The sequence below is a fragment of the Argentina silus genome (genome assembly GCF_951799395.1).
Source record: "Argentina silus genome assembly, chromosome: 12".
Classification (NCBI taxonomy): Eukaryota; Metazoa; Chordata; class Actinopteri; order Argentiniformes; family Argentinidae; genus Argentina; species Argentina silus.
This window is the reverse complement of record NC_139666.1, coordinates 6789390-6810188: the sequence shown is the minus strand read 5'-3', so window position 1 is coordinate 6810188 and position 20799 is coordinate 6789390. Positions and strand designations below refer to the sequence as shown.

Genomic DNA, 20799 nt, shown 5'->3' with positions numbered 1-20799 from the left:
TGCTCTTCTTTACGTCCGCAAGTGCGTATGTTGTAGTGGTTGTCTCCGTCCTGTCCGTACTGCTGATCAACTGACATCGGGATACAGTCAGTGCAGTCAAAGGCGGTGAAACCAGTGGATGCCCAGGGTTAGCACGGTGGCTAGTTAGCGAGCTAGTTTATTCCGTGGAAATCACTGCTCCGGACCTCCAGTAAGTGGGCAAAAAAAAAATTTGTCCGAGGATACAGCAAACCTGCTACTAGGTGAGTTTATGGCTGGCTGTTCGTTTTCACATGAATACATTTGACATTGACATTCAGCCTAGAGCGAAAGCATGAGCGCTTCATTATTTAATATATTGCCATGGCAAGAGAGGGACAGATAACGGTAGCTAGCGCTAGCTTGCTAAGCTAGCTAAATCAGCGCGCCATTGAAACACATTGGTGGTTGTTTTTTTTAATTCACAGCACTGTGCATGACTCATAATGTCTCCCAAATGTCAAATTATTCAGCCTTTGTGAATAGCTCAAGCCAGTTTTCGGAACTGAAAGTACAAAATGTGATCTGTTTTAAAAGGAGCACTGTTGGGCTTCTTTATTGTGATTAAGCTAGCCAGCTGCTCAACAGTCCAATGCATTTTTTAATTCTTAGCTAGCGAGCTAACAGAGCTAGTGATGTTATTCTGTTGGCAAGCTTATGCAAGTTTGCACCAACCTATGCACACCTTCTCACGAAATCTCAGTTTGTATCAGCTAGTATGCATACCACAACAGACACAAAATAGGTCTGTCTAATTCGGAATCTGCCTCTCTATTACTGTCCCTGTTATTTAACCTCAAGTCGGTCTTGAGAGCATCTCAAATATGTCTGGCTGCATGGTTCTTTTGGATGAGCTTGACATGACAGGCAAATCGATTGAGTGGCATGACAATCAATAATTGATCAGGACCAAGGTGCAACGGCCAACAAGAGGAGACAGCATACAGTGAGCAGTACTGTCAGTGGTCAATTAACACAACAGAACAGCCCCTTAAAGAGTCCTCTCTCCCCCCTACCCCCACTGTCTCCCCCCCCCCCTCTCTCTGCCCATTTGTCTATATAAGAGCTGTCCCTTCTCCCCTTCAGATGGGCCCTAATCAATTACCATTTGCTTCACTGAGCCTGAGTGAGTGAGTAGGATGGTGTGGGTGTGGGAGGTCTGAGAATGTAGCGAGCTAGACACTCACTCTCCAGGACCTTGCCTTGGGGCCAGAGCCGCCAGCCCAGGACTGGAGAGAAGAATTATGTCTAGGCCTATTCACTCTCCCTCTCATTCTCGAGACAGAATAGGCCTCTCTCACTCTGAAAGCCCATAAAATGCACCAGTAGAGCCCAGCATAAGTAGAGCATGACAGTGTTTTAGCTAAACAGCTCTTATGATTGGGTCAGCTGCTGCCAACATGCCTCTCACTGAGCACTGGCAGAGTAGAATTTCTTGTTTGTGGTCACTGTCGGTTTGTAAGCTACAGAAAGGTTTAGGCTTCCAGATTTCGTCTGGTTTAGTAACTGTTCCCTAACTGACCTTTATAGTAATATAATCTATGCCATTTAGCTGATGCTTTTATCCAAAGCGATTTACATTGCAGTAAGTTCCCAGTGGGAATCAAACCCACGACCTTAGCGTTGTTAGCGCCATGCTCTACCAACTGAGCCACAGAGATTAGTGCTTTTTGTTATACCATTGTTGAGGCCTATTTATCATCTCCTCTTGCCTCCTATCTGTAATTTCCTGCTTCGGAATCGGCACAGATCTGGGACTTTGAGCCCTCTACCTTCTTTTACTGCCCTAAAGAATTTGACTGCATGGGCTATATGCTCTCTGCCTGGCTGGCTAATGATTCATTTGGAGTTTGAGAAGGGAATGACTTGGTGAGCGAAATGCAGACACAAATTTGCAGCACACAGGCACTGTTCAGTGACTGTTTATTTGAGTGTGGTCAGTCACAGTGCCCCAACCCAGTTGGAGTGTAGTTGAATGGGTTACATATACAGGCTCCTACCAGCGTTGAACAGTAGACAGAGCTTGGAAGAAGAGCTGTTTAAATATTCTGCTTGAAGGTAAACTTTAAGCCTCTCATTTCACAACATTCATTAGACGTCTTTTCGTGTGTGTGTGTGTGTGTGTGTGTGTGTGTTCTGCCAGGTGTGCTGCTACCTTGAACGTCCTTGCTGCTGGTGCCTCCTCATGCATCCACTGGATCATTTGTGCCACATCTTTACAAATGAGATTGGGTCACGTGACCATACCCCTCAGAAGTGTGTGTGTGTGATCCTGGAGAGAGAACTCCCTCCCACGTCTCTCTGGCCCTGCTGTGATTTTTGAGGTTTCGCTGCTCGATAAACAACAGCCAAGAGAACACAAGCGACACAAGGAGGATGCTGTTCTCAGTGTTGCATTCAGGCGCTGCAGTCATTAAGCTGTGAGACCTAGCCTCTTGTATTGCTCATGGAGAAGTGTCTGTGTGAAACAACACTGTCTAAGCTCACAAATAACGCTTGTTTCCCCAGCGGACCACCAATGGGAATCACAGCCTTCCTACTTGTTTCTCTCCAGTACCTACGGTATCCATGTCCTATTATAGTGTTGGGACTGTATCCGTATTTGTCTGTAGTATCTGTAAGAGTCGCTCAGAGCCAGAGTTTGGTAACAGTACACCTCCACTGACACTTCTAATATATGCCATTTAGCTGACGCTTTTATCCAAAGCGACTTACATTGCAGTGAGTGCATACATTTCAGTATATATGGTCCCAGTGGGAATCAAACCCACAACCTAAGCGTTGTTAGCGTTGTTAGCCCCATGCTCTACCGACTGGACCACTTCTGTGTTTGTCTCTGTGCCAGACAAGACCTGTAGTGGTACAATACACTAGCTTACCAATGTTTATAACCAAACTCTCTCTCTTTCTCTCTCTCTCTCTCTCTCTTTCTATCCTCTCTCTCTTTCTCTCCCTCACTCCTCTTTCTCTCTCTCTCTCTCTCCACCCCACCCCCCCCCCCCCCCCCCCTCAGGTGGTGGTTTGACATTCTGCTGTGGAGGAGCGGCAGTGTTAGGGCTAAGCTAATCCCCGCTGGCTGGCTGCTTCCCTCCCTGAGAACGGTTGAGGCAGCTGGGGACATGATCCAGGGTTCTCCCCCTTTCCTGTGGACCAGAGCCAAGATGGAGGTTTAGCCCCAGACCGACGCAGCTGAGCAAGTCTTCAGGTAAGATGTGTGTTTTTTTTTTTTTAACATCTCTCTCTCTCTCTGCCTGGTAGGTACAAGGATATACGCGGTTAAAGCAGCGAACCAACCGCCATGAATCATGAATTTGATCTGAGGCGTTAAGATAACCTAGTTTCTACCGAAGCTTCAGCTCCTGTCCCTCCTGAGCCAAGTATAGCACCATGTTGCTGTCATGGGGAAATATGAGTGGTTGTATGGCTGAGGAAATGTGTACAGACGTTTTCACTGTGAAAGAGTACAGACTGCACATTGTTGATTCAGTGTATACAATTTAAGCACAGTCATGATTGATTACTAGGCTTACTTGACCCCCCCAATGAGTATCTTTGAATACTGGGCAAGGATAGCAGATGTAACTTTATCTCAGTCCCACTCACCCCTGATATACAATTGATACAATTTCCTGAAGTGCCTTTGAAAGTGTAGGTGATCTCAGCCACAGAGCATGCCCTCCTCTCTTCAACTTTGACCTAAGTCCTGAGTGGGAGATCAACCAAGACGGAGAGACTCCCTGGTTCTCCTAATCCAGGCTGTTTGCTGTACACAACAATTCCAGTAACCTACTAAGTAGTAGTAGTAGGTGTAGTAGTAGGGGGTCCTACTCTCACACTATTGGGCTACTTTCCTCGAATATTCTGTGACGGTCAAATAACTTTCTCTTTAGCTAATAGCTACCACGATGACTGACTAAGCTGTAAGCTGAATCACCAGGCTGAGCCATTTGGCTTCACGTGTTTGGCTTGTTGTGCGACACACAGATACACACACACACACACACACACACACAATAAGTTCCCTTCTATGACTGGTCCACCATGCTACGTATGTGTGTAAGCATGTTTATGTGTTAGTATGAGGGTCATCAGGGTCGTGTGGGCTCACCTCTGACATCATCCTCATACAGACCAACACAGCCGATTAGGAACAGGGCTTCTCTATAGGCACGAGGCCTCACCAGTCACTGTATGCTGCTCAAAGGTCAGGGTGCGTAGGAGTCAATGTATTCACTTTACTGGGCAGAATGTTCCAGCATTACGGTTGGGCTACTGTAGCAGGCTGCCAGGTAGATGGATGGATGGATACTTTGTTTTCCTCAGAGAGAAAAATACTCTCGTAAGTAGGTGGGTGGACCTTGTTTTTTTTTAATGTGTAGGTTTCAGAAAAGGAATTCAAACTTGTTTCGGTGAGTGGACTTTGGTTCGGTAAGGCACACACTCCCAGGTGAGTGAGAATGTGTCTCTCTTGACACAGTTAGCTATTGTTTGAAAGAGCTGTGAGAGCAGGCCTTTGCTTTCGCTCTCTCTCTCTCTCTCTCAAGCTTTTCTCCTCCCTCTCTTTTCTCAGCAGGGTCATAAAGAGACTCTAAACAGTCACGAGTGGTCATGACAGGTCGTAAGTGGTTATGACGGGGTGTCAGGACCGTGGCATTTCCATAGGCTTAGCCAGTGAGGTGTAGCAGAAGTGTTATGTTTGCCAGTGCGCTGCAGAGAGAAGGTGAAGAGATGGTGTCTGCCCTAGAGACGCTAGCTAGCTATAAATACACACACACTCATACTGGGGAGGACTGGGATTGTAATAAGAACTGGTCCCCTGTCTGTGTGAACCGGGGGGGGGGGGGTGTTTGGTGTACTGGCCTGGCACTGATGACTCATTACACACACACACACACAGTCGCATGCAATTCACACACACAAACACACCAGATGAAGTTCACTGCAAGTGGACACTGCCCCTCAGCGGGGGAGAGGGGTTGATTGTTTTGTTTTCCACACGTTGTTTGGGGTGAGTTTTAGGTCAAAGTCTGTTGTGGATACCGACCAGAACGCGTCTGGGGAGGGGGGGAAGAGAAGAGGGGGCACTGTCCTGGGTCCAGTCAGTCCTTTCTCCCGGAGGTCTCCCACCCCATGGCAGACAGATTGAGATGATGATGATGATGATGTCATTGGAACGAAGGACTAATCTCACGGTGGTTCTTGGAAGAAAACAGTCACAGGACGTTCCAGGAAGTTTCGGGGGAATGTTGGGTGGAGCCGTGGAGCAGAAGGGGATGCCGGTCTGACTCGGCTCTGTTTTGGTATCCTCCCCATCCGCTGCTAGGCTAACACACACACACACACACACACACACACACACACACACACACACACACACACACATATATATATATATATATATAGGGTATATATATAGGGTATATACACACACACACACTGACCATTCAGGAGTTATGCAACAGTGGGGATCATATATTCCCATGAAGGCTGAATCATAATGTTCGACTCACAGGCATCTGGAACGGTCTGGTTCTGGTTGGTTCCTTTATTTTGAATGTACAAACACAGGCCTTATGGAAAAGAAGAGGAAAAACACATGGATACATAACAAATACACTTAGCAACTGTAGATCAGCAAGCATAGTGAATGGGGGTGGGGGGGCGGTTGAAGATCATGAATAATTTGAAAATGTCAGTTTAGATGTTTTGATGCTCGGCCCTTTTATTCGCTGCCCTTGTGTTTCATCCTCCCACTCTCTCTTTCTCCCTCTCTAGCTCTTTCTCTATCTATCTATCTATCTCTCTCTCTCTCTTTCTCCCTCTCCCTCTCTAGCTCTTTCTCTATCTATCTATCTATCTATCTATCTATCTCTCTCTCTTTCTCCCTCTCTAGCTCTTTCTCTATCTATCTATCTATCTATCTCTCTCTATCTCTCCCTCTCTCTCTCTCCCTCTCTCTCTCCTTTGCTCCTTCTCATTTTACTTTTCTTAATTTTCCTTGCTCAACCTATCACACTCTCCATCTCTCTCTCTCTCTTATTCTCCCACTCTCCTGCTGTCTCTCCCTCCCCCCTTCTCTCTCTCTCTCTCTCCCTATCTATCCAGCTCTGTTGTTTGTTGTGAAGGTAGTGTTGTAGGCGTCCTGGCTGAGTCTTTAGCGTCTGTGTGCTGTGTGTCTCTCAGTGGGGGTGAAGTATCCAAACAGAGACTCTCTCTCCCTCTTAATGAGCGCACACAGTCATCAGATCAAATCAAGCAGCGAATACATATTCATAGAATGCCCAGTTTACCTGGAGATCAAAACAACTCAGACCGGAGGAGGGGTGTATGTATGTGTGTGTCTGTGTGTCTCCTCTTTGAACTCCCACTCCCCCCCTCTTTGTATGCTGCTCTCTCACCTGGAGACATGGGTTGACCCTTCTCTTGTTCTCTCTCTCTCTCTCTCTCTCTCTCTCTCTCTTTCCTCTCTCTCTCTCTCTCTCTCTCTCTCTCTCTCTCTCCTTTTTTGCCATCCCTTTTTTGTCATCATTTCCCATCACTGCTTTATAGGCTGTAGACAGTGTTGACGTGGCCGATTTGTTTTATACCACCTCATATTTTCTTGCTAACCTTGTTTTTAGATTGTTTATATGCTTGGTAGGCCAGTTGTTGTTTGTGTTTCTAGAGTGGTTGAGAGGATCAGTTTCTCTCTAATTCACATCACAGTAGGTTGCCGTTGCCTTTTAAGCTGATTCTCTTTCTGCTGCCCCCTCTGTGTTCTCTGTGTGTGTGTGTGTGTGTGTGTGTGTGTGTGTGTGTGTGTGTGTGTGTCTGTGTGTCTGTGTGTGTGTAAGTGTGTGTAAGTAAGTAACCTTATATAATGTTTTTTTGTTTTGTTTTGCTGTTGTTTTTCCTGTCCTTCCCTCTGTCAGTGTTCTGATGTCATCATTAACTGTCCGGTTGAATGAGTCGAGGACATTAAAGGCTCATGCCAGCCAGTTTTGCTTCCTGGCTTTTCTTTAAAAAAAAATTAAAATTAAAATTAAAAAAAGACTTACTCGAACGGAAGCACAGAGAGGTGACGTTAGTCATTCACAGAGCTATTTGGGAATATAGGGCCTCATATAGCTAGGAGCAATTCTCAATAAAATGTGTCGAAAGGTTGTTTGACTCCTGTGAAAAGCCGGTAAAGGGGGTTATATTTGACTCTGGGCGCTAGCCACGTCAGACTTCTGAGCTCTACACTGGATGCAGTGTCATGCATCACGCCGTGTTGGAAATCACTTCAGGAGGAGCAAAGAAAAATAGAATGTTTCGCCCAAATGACACATGCCATTTGAACTCAAATTTCTGACTTGAATCATTGTGCAATAACGTCGTGCAGCACGAAGAGGTCATATATCAGCTCAGAAACACCCAGATGACTAGCCCAATGTGGGCCCTTAGGCTAAGTCTCCTGTTGCTCTTCAGGCCCAGTTAGCATTGCTATGCTAACTCTATGTTGACTTTAGATGCCATTGCTAATGGCTAACCTCTCTGTTAGTTGGCATAAGTCATTAGTACAGTGAATGTCATTGCTAATTGTTATACTAATTGCTGACTGTTGGTACAGTAGATTGTTCAAAGCAACCGAACCCACTGTGGGTTTGACTCACGGGTTCCTCGCCCTGGTCTGTTGAATAGAATATGAAAAGAATAGGAATTCCCGTTATTTTCGTATTCCTTTCCTCACCTCAGATGTCGAGGTTTTCGTGTCCTCAGATTATGTATGATTGTAAACTGTGTGTATGCAGGGCTCCCTTGTAATGTAAGAGACCTTGGTCTCAGTGGGACTGCTAGAATAAATCTGAAATAAAATACCTTTCCATTCACAGAGATGTCTGTGCTACTGCTAATGCTAACCCTGTCGTGTGTGTGTGTGTTGCCGCCTCCTCTGCAGGGCTGTTGGAGGTCTGCCTGGGCATGGAGTGGTGCAGGTTGCAGACTGGATGACAGGGTCTTCAGGGAGAGCTGCCGTGTCGCCCACCCCCCCCACACCCCACCTCTGACTGGCCACAGCCGCACTGTTACCACGGTGACACTGACACAAAGAGACAGCGCGCCCCCCCCCCCCCCCCAATCCCTGTCCCGCCGACCTCAACAGAATCCTCCTCTCCTCCTCTCTCTTTTTCCGACCCCCCTCTATCAGGACTCTCTCTCTTGGTCCCCCCCACCACCTCTCACTGCCCCCCCCCCTCCCTCCCCTCCTTTCCCTCTCCTTCCCTCCCTCCTCTCCTCTCCTCTCTTCTATCCCTCCTCCTCTCCCTCCTTCTCTCCTTACCCTCTGTCCATGCACCAACGCCTCCCCTCTAACCTTTGACCTTTCACCTGTGACCTTCGCTGGCGGCCGATATGAGCTGGCTCAGCCGGCTGACCCCCCGGGGTCCGGGGAACCGGTCCAGTCGGGCCGTGGCCTCCTCCAGCCCCTGCACCGCGGACCCCGAGACCTGCCAGATGGTGTTCGAGAACCACTGGAGACAGGTGAGACAGGAGAGCTTGCTTCCCCATGGAAGATAAATAATATCAATAATAATAATAATAATATACCGCATTTAGCTGATGCTTTTGTCCAAAGCACCGTACGGTACAGTGAGTGTAGCATACCCTGGTATACACAGGGTTAACAGGCACTTGTGTTGTCCTTGAAGTTGTCGTTGTAAACTCTCTTTGTAAAAAGAGAGTAAAGTCAAGTCTTTTTACCTCTGCCTCCTGACTAATCACGCTGTCATTCAGAACATGAACACACAACACAACGGTGGCTGCAGACATTTCTTTATATAGAGGGTCCCAGAGTAAATCAAACGCACAGCCTTGCTCACGCACGCACACGCACACACACACACACACACACAGCTGCTGCTGCAGCATATGGATATCTCTCTGTATCCTCCTACACCACCATGGCCACAACCACAGTCACAGCACAGATACATGAGCTCTGTGATGTAAGGGTTGAAAGAGATGGAAGAAGAGTGGCAGAGAAGAGAGGCAGAGAAGAGTGGTAGAGAAGAGAGGTATTGAACATGCGTGATACCGTCCATCATTCCCTTTCATGCGTTACAATGAGCCCGTCCTCCGATTTCTATCTCCACCAGCCTCCACTGGACACACACATTTGGCCACATCTCTCCATCATAAGTGTGTGTGCCTGCCAGCCAGCCTCAATACCCCTGTCAACTACAGCACTGTGTGTGTGTCTGTGTGTGTCTGTGTGTGTCTGTGTGTGTGTGTGTCAACACTACCAGCATTGCAAGGTCCCTCTCTGACCGACCCTGCCACTGCAAGTGTGTGTATAGGACATTAGCAAAATAGCTTTCCTTTCCTCTGAGGACAGCAGTGTTTTCGACAGGGCTCTCTGGACTCTTGCCAAGGCCATTACCACACAGACACAGCAAGGCTTTAGATAGACATCTGTTTGTCTGCTATCTTCTCAAGTTTCCTGCAAGCAAGCAAGCAAGCAGATTCATCACTGGGGTTGTCATGTTCTATCAGGGTGATCAACAAACACACACACACACACGGTCTTGAGTTTCATCATCTCTGATTCCCCTTTTTACGTGTCCTTTTTTAATTTCCCCCCATCGTCTAAAGATGTACTCCCCAACGTTGTCCGAGAACATGGCTGATTCTCAATGCGGTTGTTATCACTGCTCAAACTCACACATGTCGAAATAAATGTCTTCTCTCTCTCTCTTTCTTTCTTTCTTTCTTTCTTTCTTTCTCTCTCTCTCTCTCTCTTCTCCCTTCTCCTCTCTCTCTCCCACAGGTGTCATGGGTGTTGGAGCAGCGAGACCCCTCCGGCTCCAGTGATGACCTCACCGCCGTACGGAACCACACAGACCAGATGCTGTGCCTATTGGCCGAGGAGCGCCCAGGGGATGGCGAGGGGGCAGGGCCCCACAACGTGCCCGCCATGGGCCCCATCCTGGACCTGGTGGTGACAGAGAACATTCTAGAACGCCTGGTCCAGTGGCACCTGCGGCGCGGCCTGGACCCGGACAGCCAGGGGGCGCTGTTGAAGCTGTTTGAGATGCTGATCGGCCAATCGCAGCAGCCCCTCCTCCAGCACAAAGCCGTGCTCCAGCCCCTCCTGGGGCTGCTGGGGGCGTGTGCTGAGCCCCAGCTCGGATGCCCCCCCTCCCTGGAGAACAGCCTGGTCCTCCTCCTCAACCAGGTGTGTGTGTCCATGGCCCGCCAGCCTGCTGTGCTGGAGCTGCTGTTCAGGGCGGCCAGCGCCCCTCTGGGTCCCGCCCAGGCTCCAGGCGGCCCGGGGGGCCTCCACCAGCCGCAGGCCCACCAGACACCACCGCAGGGCCCCACCAACCTGCTCATCTTCTCCCTGCTGGTGCCCTTCATCCACCGGGACGGGGCCATCGGGCAGCAGGCGCGCGACGCCCTGCTCCTGGTCATGGCCACCTCCGCCAGCAACCAGGCCGTAGCCAGATACATCGCTGAGAACTCCTACTTCTGCCCGGTGAGTAGCCAGGGGCCGGGGGAGGGGAGGGGGGGGAGGACAGCAGTGCCAGGACAGAGGGAGAGGTGGAAGAGAGGGAGAGGAGAGAAGAGGGGAGGGTAGAGGAGAGCTCAGGTCTCGTGGTGAGTTAGCCCTGGCTAAGACTTGTAAACCTCAAGTGATGCCCTCATGGTAGAAGCTTGGGTCCTCCACGTTTGAACCCTGCCCGTCATAGAAGCAGTTGCATAAAGTTCGAAGCTTTTTTTTTTTTCCCTTTTTTTTTTAAGCTGACTACAACAGTAAAATAATGACTAAATGTAATGAAAGTATGAGTTATATCATTTTTTTTGCTTCATTCCCTTCTGGAAATAGCTTTGCCAGAAGTGTGTGTGTGTATGTATGTGCCTTTCAGCGAGGCGTGAGGAGTTTCACGTGGACGTTGTGAAATACTCAGTGTTTCCCCTGACACAAGCTGATGTGCCAGCGATGTGTCTGATTAGGGAGCGTTGAGGAGGAGAGGAGAGAGAGATGAGTCAGCCACCTGACCGCTGACATCAGAGAGCTGCTGCCGAAACGCTTGTCCTCCTTCTATCTACTTCCTCATCGCACTCTCTCTCTGATACGGCAGCCAAGCAACACTCTCTCTCCACCATCAACACTTTCTCTCTCTCTCTCTCTCTCTCTCTCTCTCTCTCTCTACACGGTCATATTTTGCAATACTGGGGGAGGCTGGTGGAGGCTCTCCTCATCTCCTCCACTCCTCCTCTACCTCTGGCACTGCTCTCAACTCCTCCTTCCCTCCACCCCTCCTCTACCTCAGTCCTGGCTCTCCTCTCCTCTCCTCCACCTCTACCTCAGTCCTGGCACTCCTCTCCTCTCCTCCTCCTCTACCTCAGTCCTGGCTCTCCTCTCCTCTCCTCCTCCACTCCTCCTCTACCTCAGTCCTGGCTCTCCTCTCCCCCCCCTCTCCTCTCCTCCTCCTCTACCTCAGTCCTGGCACTCCTCTCCTCTCCCCACCTCCTCTCCTCCTCCTCCTCTACCTCAGTCCTGGCACTGCTCTCCTCTCCCCACCTCCTCTCCTCCTCCTCTACCTCAGTCCTGGCACTGCTCTCCTCTCCCCCCTCCCCTCCTCCTCTACCTCAGTCCTAGCTCTCCTCTCCTCCCCTCCACTCCTCCTCTACCTCAGTCCGGGCTCTCCTCTCCTCTCCTCCTCCTCAGTCCTGGAACTGCTCTCCTCTCCTCCTCCCCCCCACCCCTCCTCTACCTCAGTCCTGGCTCTCCTCCCCCCCCCTCCCCTCCTCCTCTACCTCAGTCCTGGCTCTCCTCTCCTCCCCTCCCCTCCTCCTCTACCTCAGTCCTGGCTCTCCTCTCCCCCCCTCCTCTTCTCCTCTACCTCAGTCCTGGCTCTCCTCTCCCCCCCCTCCCCTCCCCTCCTCCTCTACCTCAGTCCTGGCTCTCCTCTCCCCCCCTCCTCTTCTCCTCTACCTCAGTCCTGGCTCTCCTCTCCTCTCTAATAGAATTACTTATGGGCGTCAAACTGACCTACATAACAAAGACGACCAGTAGAGGTGTCATCCCAGGACCAAGCTGTGGCACTGCAGTTCTCTCTCTCTCTCTCTCTCTCTCCCTCTCCCTCCATCCCTCCCTCACCGTCTCCCTCTCCCTCTCTGCCCTTATCCTTCCCTTCATATCCCCCCTTCTTTGCATAACCTTTCTCCTCTCCCATCCCGTCCTCCCCTCCTCTGTTAGAACACAGTCTTTTGATGATACCTGCCCTTGTCTTGTCTTCCTGCTCCTGAGAGTCCCGCATTAGTACACAGGCTTTGATCTTGTCTCGCTCCTCTCCTCTCTCCCCCTCCCCTCTTCTCTTTTTTTTTGTAAAAACCTCCCTCTCTCTCTCTCTCCCCCTCTCTCTCTCCCTCTCTCTCTCTGTCCGCCAAATTACTGTCAACCCCAGCAATTCCTTAGTAACCAAAAACAGAATGTTTTTCCTTCTTTGTTGTTTGCCTGGAAACATCCCTAGGGTGTGGCGCTGTGGTGGGTTCAGTCCAGGCTATGGGCCTAAGCCTATACTTCAGACTTAACCCAGGCCGTTGCGTAACCGACCGCTCTTAGCCAATGATGTAGGAGCACCACCGTTCCATTGGCTCCTCCCAGTGAGTGTCTGGTGACCCCTGGATTGAGCTGTTTTTGTTTTGTTTGTTGGTTGGTTTGTCTGTTTGTGAGTTTGACGTGGACACCCACCGGCTCAAGAGCACAAATCAATAACCTGTTAACAGGCTGGCTGTGTGTGTGTGAAGAGAACAACACACACACACACAATGCCACTGTATGTTGATTGATGCAGTATGTGGCCTGCTGTGCTATGCTCTCTCAGTGGTGGTGGTGGTGATGTGTCACTCTGGACAGCTGAGCCCTGACACTGACTCTCCCTTACACTCTGGACTTGGGAATGAGCTCACACAAGTGTGTGTGTGTGTGTGTGTGTCACACATGATGATTCATGACCCCTGAACAGGGCTGTTCCAGTTCTAGCTGTGCTAATGAAGGTGGAGCTGGAACACTATGTAAGCCATGGTTTAGGTCAGGCTAGAGGCGTGCGCGTGTGTGGAGCTACTCTGTAAGAGGAAATACAAGTAGAAACTGTACCCTGATCGGATATCATAGAACTTTATTGTTCCTTTTTTAATGTTTTATATCAACGGCTCATGTCATCCAAATGAGTCCCTCATGCCCCCCCCCGCCCCCCAACCTCTCTCCTCCTAACCTCTCTCCTCCTCCTCCTCCTCCAGGTGCTGGCCACAGGCCTGAGTGCCCTCTACTCCTCCCTGCCCAGGAAGATTGAGGTGCGGGGAGATGATTGGCATGCCCTGCGGCGGGAGGACTGGATGGGCGTGTCCTCTCTGGTGCTGTTCATGAACTCTCTGGAGTTCTGCAACGCCGTCATCCAGGTGACCCACCCCCTGGTCCGCAGTCAGCTGGTCGACTACGTCCACAACGGCTTCCTGGTGCCCGTCATGGGCCCCGCCCTCCACAAGGTAGCGGAAACATAAGCCCAGAAACATGTTTAAAAAAAAAAAAAAAAAAAAAAAAACTAGAAAACAAAACGCATTCTCCATTGTATTGTAAGTCATTTAGAGTAAAGTCGCCCAAATGGTCAACATTCTAGAGTGCCACGGGTGACTTTATTCGTCCAAAAATGTAAAATGACGACGCTTCATTTGGTGGACAATCAAAGTGTTGTTGTCATAGTAATCCACAGTCTACTCCCCTTAAAAAAAGTAAACATAATGTGACATTGCCATAGAGCCACATGAATATGTTTAGTGACTTTTTTGGTTTTGATTGTTTGCACATTGGAGGCTCAGGCTTTTTAACTTCTTATGACGACGTGATGTGTGTTTACGGTTGACTTGATGAAATTACAAATGTTACATGATATGATGCCATTTTAACTTATCTTCCTTTGTCATACTTTGCCCCTTTCTTTTTTTACTTCACCATCTGTTCTTTCCTCCCTCCCTCCCTCCCTCTGTCTCCAGTCGTCAGTGGATGAGATGATTGCCAGCACGGCCTACCTGGACCTGTTCCTCCGGAGCGTCACGGAAACGGCCCTCCTCAAAACCTTCCTGCGCTTCATCCTAATGCATCGCCACGACAACGACACCATTCTGGACACGCTGCTCACGCGCATCAGCAGCAACTCCAGGGTCAGTCACGGTGTGGGTGTGGGGGTTTGTGTGGGTGTGGGGGTTTGTGTGGGTGTGGGTGTTTGTTTGGGTGTTTGTGTGGGTGTTTCTGTGGTTGTTTGTGTGAGTGGGTGTGGGTGTTTGTGTGAGTGGGTGCGGGTGCGGGTGTTTGTGAGTGGGTGCGGGTGTTTGTGTGAGTGGGTGCGGGTGTTTGTGTGTGAGTGAGTTTGAACAAGAGGACAGACCTGTCCTCCACCTTGTATTCCTGACTGATTGCTGTCTCACAGGTTTTACCTGTGTTGCTAATATTGCACCTGTGTGTCCTCTCTCTCTCTCTCTCTCTCTCTCTCTCACAGCTGTGTATGGTGTCTTTGAGCTTATTCAGGACTCTGCTTTCCCTCAACTGTGAAGACCTCATGTTGCAGCTCGTTCTCAGGTAGAGTTGTGTGTGTGTACGCATACTTGCAAGTCACACAGTCATGATACTGTTTTTCTGTCATTGTGTGTGTGTGTGTGTGTGTGTATTCTCTTCTGCACCTTAGTAAAGTGTGTATTTTGCCTGCAGGTATCTGCTGCCCTGCACCCATGTGATGTTGAGTCAGAGGCGTGCCGTCAGGGAGACAGATTTATACGGCAAGTCAGCAGACAAGTTCCTCTCTCTGATCCCAGAGTGCTGCCGCCTTAGCACACTGCCCTCTGGTGACCGGGAGGACGAACCTGCCTTCTGGGGGAAAGGTAACTGACACAGGATTCAGTCTTTCACATTTTAGGGACTTAAAATACAGTGGCTGAAATGAGCATGTGATATCAGCATCGTAAGTATTAAGTGAGTGACTTGGAGAGACGTGAACTTATTCTAAACACATGAAGTGTGATTGTGACTAATGTTGACTCTCTGTCTCCCCCTGTCTCTCTGTCTGTCTGTCTGTCTGTCTGTAGGCCTGAACAGCCCCAGCTCAGAGTCTCCTGTCCACCCCAAACCCAGCACTCCGTCCCGCCTGGCCCTCTTCATGCGCCAGCAGAGCACTGGAGGAGGGCCCCCCACCCCCACCAGCTCTGACCCAGTCCCCCTGTCCCCCCGCGGGGGCCCTAACACCCCCCTGTCCCCGGACAGCCCCATGCACCAGGCTTCAGAGGGGCTGGACTGGGAGGGGGGCTACCTGGAGTACCTCCGAGATGCTCGGCGGGGGATCGAGCTGTGTTCCTGGGCCTGTCGGAACTGGTCAGCCCCTTACGACGGGGAGGACCCCTCTCCAAACACAGTCCCCCTGCCTCCTCCGCCCCCCAACTCCAACCCTAGTATGACTATGTTCCCTGAGCACTTTTCTTTCCAACAGCCAGGGGGCGGCAATACATCCCCAGGCCAGCAGAGGGCAGCAGTGGTGGCGGCAGCACGGTCAGAGTGGAGCAGCTCGGAGAGGGACAGTGGAGAGTGGGACGTCACCATTGGGAAGAACTGTATCAGCCTGACGCCGCGGACGAAGAAACGCAGCCTGCAGAGAGAGGAGGTCCTCAAACCTGCTCCTCTCCCACCCCCCTCGGCATCGTCCTCCCTCCCTCCCCCCTCCACGGCCCCCCACCTCCCCAGCGCAGCCCCCTCTGCCCCCCACCAGGGCATGTACAACGGGACCTCGGGGCAGGGGGGGGACGGGTGCTCGGATGGTCAGGATGGAGGGATGGAGGTAAAGAAGGTGAAGAGAGACCTGGGAGAGAGGCGTCATTCTGCTGGTGACTCTAGCCAAAATGGGACGGTGGGGGTCCTCCCTCCCCAGCCCTGTGGGCCCCTAGGGGTCGGGGAAGGGTCCAGGGCTCACCCACAGAAACAGACCCCCCTTCAAAGCTCTCAACCCCAACCAGCAACTCTCCTTCCAACCCACCTCGTCAACGACAGCCCAGCCCCCCAGGCCTCAGCCCTAGCCCCAGCCCCACTGACCGGGCCTCCAGAGGGCCTGCTCCCAAGCCAGGGGCTGGAGTCTGTGGAGAGCCTGATCGAGGAGCTCCTAGAGAGGGCACCGGGTGAGCAGCAGCAGCCTGGAGACTCCAACGGCCAGGGCATCAGCATCGAGGCCTTCCACCAGGAGCTGAGAGAGCTGGAGGACAGGGTGAGGGAGCGCCGGGCAGGGGCCCTGGGAGGGAGACAGCTGGAGGAGGCCACCCTAGACCCGCCCTCTGCTCTCAGACAGGAAGAGGAGCCCCCTCCACCCCCGCCGCTGGACGCTGACCTGACCGGGACCGGGGTGGGAGTTGAGTCCAGGGGAGAGAGCTCAGCTGTGGGGGTGTTCAGTCCTGCCAGACCCCTGGGACAGCCAGGCTCCCAGCCCTACACAGGTGAGACCAGAGACAGACATTGAGTGTTGCTTTCCTCTTTGATGTTACTTCACTCTTTGATGTTTTTGTCATTTACTTTTTGTGTTTGATGTTGAATTGGGCTCGCCATTAAGATCCAGGTGTGCTCCCAGGCCCTCCTCCTGCCATTCTCACCTTCTTTTGTTCTTTCTCTCTCTCCCTCCCTCCCCCTCTCCCTGCCCCAGGTCCGTTCATGGTGGTCCTGTTTGCCAAACTGGAGAACATGCTCCAGAACTCTCTGTACGTCAACATCCTGTTGACGGGTATCCTGGGCCAGCTGGCCTGCTACCCTCAGCCCCTCCTACGCTCCTTCCTCCTCAACACTAACATGGTCTTCCAGCCCAGCGTCAAGTCCCTCATCCAGGTACAACCACACGAGCATCACTACCCTGTAGATCAGACCACAGCAAGTCCCTCATCCAGGTACAACCACACGAGCATCACTACCCTGTAGATCAGACCACAGCAAGTCCCTCATCCAGGTACAACCACACGAGCATCACTACCCTGTTGATCAGATCACAGCAAGTCCCTCATCCAGGTACAACCACACGAGCATCACTACCCTGTAGATCAGACCACAGCAAGTCCCTCATCCAGGTACAACCACACGAGCATCACTACCCTGTAGATCAGACCACAGCAAGTCTCTCATCCAGGTACAACCACACGAGCATCACTACCCTGTTGATCAGATCACAGCAAGTCTCTCATCCAGGTACAACCACACGAGCATCACTACCCTGTAGATCAGACCACAGCAAGTCCCTCATCCAGGTACAACCACACGAGCGTCACTACCCTGTTGATCAGATCACAGCAAGTCCCTCATCCAGGTACAACCACACGAGCATCACTACCCTGTTGATCAGACCACAGCAAGTCCCTCATCCAGGTACAACCACACGAGCATCACTACCCTGTTGATCAGACCACAGCAAGTCCCTCATCCAGGTACAACCACACGAGCATCACTACCCTGTTGATCAGATCACAGCAAGTCCCTCATCCAGGTACAACCACACGAGCATCACTACCCTGTAGATCAGACCACAGCAAGTCTCTCATCCAGGTACAACCACACGAGCATCACTACCCTGTTGATCAGATCACAGCAAGTCCCTCATCCAGGTACAACCACACAAGCATCACTACCCTGTATATCAGATCACAGCAAGTCCCTCATCCAGGTACAACCACACGAGCATCACTACCCTGTAGATCAGATCACAGCAAGTCTCTCATCCAGGTACAACCACACGAGCATCACTACCCTGTAGATCAGACCACAGCAAGTCCCTCATCCAGGTACAACCACACGAGCGTCACTACCCTGTTGATCAGATCACAGCAAGTCCCTCATCCAGGTACAACCACACGAGCATCACTACCCTGTTGATCAGACCACAGCAAGTCCCTCATCCAGGTACAACCACACGAGCATCACTACCCTGTTGATCAGACCACAGCAAGTCCCTCATCCAGGTACAACCACACGAGCATCACTACCCTGTTGATCAGATCACAGCAAGTCCCTCATCCAGGTACAACCACACGAGCATCACTACCCTGTAGATCAGACCACAGCAAGTCTCTCATCCAGGTACAACCACACGAGCATCACTACCCTGTTGATCAGATCACAGCAAGTCCCTCATCCAGGTACAACCACACAAGCATCACTACCCTGTATATCAGATCACAGCAAGTCCCTCATCCAGGTACAACCACACGAGCATCACTACCCTGTAGATCAGATCACAGCAAGTCTCTCATCCAGGTACAACCACACGAGTATCACTACCCTGTAGATCAGACCACAGCAAGTCCCTCATCCAGGTACAACCACACGAGCATCACTACCCTGTAGATCAGACCACAGCAAGTCTCTCATCCCGGTAGGACGTAGAAATACTCTTAATAGGCTCTCTTCTGTTTGGATACTCTCCAAATACATCCTTCCGTCCTTCATTGGAGAGATGTCACTCACCTGGCATGACTTGATTGGGGAAAGCAACGTGGCGGAACTTTTTCCGATCCAATCACGTTACGTTGGAGTGATCACTTCTTCAGAGGAAGGAGGAACGGGGGGGTCTAGGACACCTCATGACCCCACTGCTTCTCATCTGTTCTTCTGCTACCATGTCTGCCTTTCCTCATGCATTACAATGAGCCCGTCCTCCGATTTCTACCTCCACCGGCATCCGCTGATTCCCACGTGCATTGTACATGGTGTACAGAAGGTGCCCCCTCATAAGTGATATTTCAACCCTGTGTCATGCGGCATTAGTCTGCTGCCCCAAGTACTCTGGCTCTCTACTGCCCCCTGATGGTCCTTACCACTACTGACCCGGTGTCTTTTTTTTTTACCTTCTGTCGGTCACTCTCTTCTGTCCTCACACTTCTGTTCTCAACTGGTTCTTATCATATCAGAAAGAATCTCTCAAGGGTGTGTGTGTGTGTGTGTGTGTGTGTGTGTGAGCATCATCATCATATAAAACAAACAAAACCTGTCTCTCTGCTTGTCCAGGTGCTGGGATCCGTTAAGAACCGCATCGAGGCGTTTGCAGCCTCCCATGAAGACTTCCCTGCCATGCTGAGGAAGGCCCAGCGCTACCTGGTGGCCCGGGGCAGGGTGGACTGGGCCGACTCACCCATGGGCGTGCCCACCCTGAGACGCTCCGATTCACTGGGTGAGACAGGCATAGATGGAAACACACACAACCTTGCTTTCTCACACATACACACACACACACACACACACACAACCTTGCTTTCTCACACATATACACACACACACACACACACACACACACACACCGAATCTCAAATCAGCCCCCTAACCCTTTGACAATTCCATAGGCCTGAAAGGGTTGTATATGTGTCAGCAAGATACTGAAAAATTCCACCTGGTTTGTCAGAGTGCAAGATGGATCTGGTACCATTTTGTTTGTTGCTTAATCCAATCCTCTCAGATCTACCGTGGTACCGAGGGCGTAGGGGGCTCGGGGCTGATTTGGTATTCAGCGACATGCTGTCTGTAGCACTGTGGTGGAGTGAGGAGCCCAGGGGAGAGGTAGAGAGGATGGATAATGCAGTCAGGCTACTTTGAGTTGATTTGAAGGGAATTGAGCCATCTGTGCACATCAGGCTAGGGGAAGGAATAAACGGGTAGCAGCTAGCTGTAGGCTGGGGAGTATCATATGCTGCTACACACTGACACACACACACCGACAGACACACCGACACACACACACACACACACACACAGCTGCTGTCTGGACTGTAATAGTTTGGCAGCAGGACCAGGGTGCGTGCTGCTCGTCCCCTGACTGGGATTATTATATTAGATCATCTCCCACAAAAGAACACATCATCTCCTGTCCCTTAGGATGTAATTAGACAGAAAACGGGTTTTTCAGTACGTCCCATGTCCCTGTAAGTGCTCGGGCTAAAGGCATGGAAATCCGGCTGATGAGTCATAGTGCCTCTATTTTGACCAATTAGAGACCTGCTAAGTCAAACCACATTTGATGTGGCTTGTGCCACAATGTAGCTGGATTTGTTGTGACTAAGCATCATCTCTCTCTCTCTCTCTCTCTGTCTGTTCCAGTAAAGAGCCGGAAGCCGTCACTCGGCGACTTGATCCTCCGCCACACCAACAGCCCCACGAGGGCGAGGCACGCCGCTCAGCTCGCCCTGGCCCACGTGAGGGACGGCGGCCAATCGCTGCACAGCGCCCTGTTCCGGGGCGGCGCGGGGGCCGGAGCCTCTGGCCTGGAGAAGCAGGCGGAGGCTCTGAGGGTGAAGAACGCCGTCTACTGCGCCGTCATCTTCTCCGAGTTCCTCAAAGAGCTGGCGTCCCTGGCCCAGGAGCACGCGGTCGCCATGCCCTTCCCTCACAGTCAGGACACAGAGGAGTGACCCTACCAGCCCTGGTACCTGGTACCCTGGTACCTGCACCGGCTCTCTCCTACCACCTCCACCCACCAGAGGGCAGACGGGAGCATTGAGGAGGCTTAGTGCTGCAGGGGAAGAAACAAGCGAAGGGGGGGGGGGGGGGGGGGGTGGTCTAGTTTGTCATTGGATGATGAGAGAAATTCAATGCCAGTTTTATATGAGAAACAAAGTCTATATAAATGTATAAGGGGAGAGGGTCAGTTTTACGATACTGTGCATATCATGTATATAATATTTATGTGTATGTAATATACACACTGAATCTATCTCAGTAGATGCTCTAGGTTTTGGGAGAGCACCTGTATATATACACAT

The 20799-nt window shown here is 51.0% G+C and overlaps 1 protein-coding gene across 1 annotated transcript; it reads left to right on the top strand.

The window, feature by feature from the left end:
* Nucleotides 1-8357: 8357 nt before the first annotated feature.
* Nucleotides 8358-20548, top strand: fhip1b (FHF complex subunit HOOK interacting protein 1B). The gene is made up of 10 exons (XM_083682525.1): nucleotides 8358-8517; nucleotides 9803-10510; nucleotides 13282-13527; nucleotides 14032-14199; nucleotides 14535-14614; nucleotides 14744-14913; nucleotides 15118-16506; nucleotides 16710-16888; nucleotides 19055-19217; nucleotides 20138-20548. The coding sequence occupies exons 1-10, from the start codon at nucleotides 8389-8391 to the stop codon at nucleotides 20446-20448; spliced, it is 3543 nt and encodes a 1180-aa protein (XP_083538651.1). The 5' UTR covers nucleotides 8358-8388; the 3' UTR covers nucleotides 20449-20548.
* Nucleotides 20549-20799: the final 251 nt, after the last annotated feature.

What these genes read in the sequence shown, in the direction of transcription:
- fhip1b (XM_083682525.1), top strand. Translation starts at nt 8,389, where the DNA reads ATGAGCTGGCTCAGCCGGCTGACCCCCCGGGGTCCGGGGAACCGGTCC. An exon ending in ATGTTGCAGCTCGTTCTCAG is followed by an intron (nt 14,615 to 14,743) that starts GTAGAGTTGTGT and finishes TTTTGCCTGCAG; the next exon opens with GTATCTGCTGCCCTGCACCC. An exon ending in AGGCTCCCAGCCCTACACAG is followed by an intron (nt 16,507 to 16,709) that starts GTGAGACCAGAG and finishes TCCCTGCCCCAG; the next exon opens with GTCCGTTCATGGTGGTCCTG.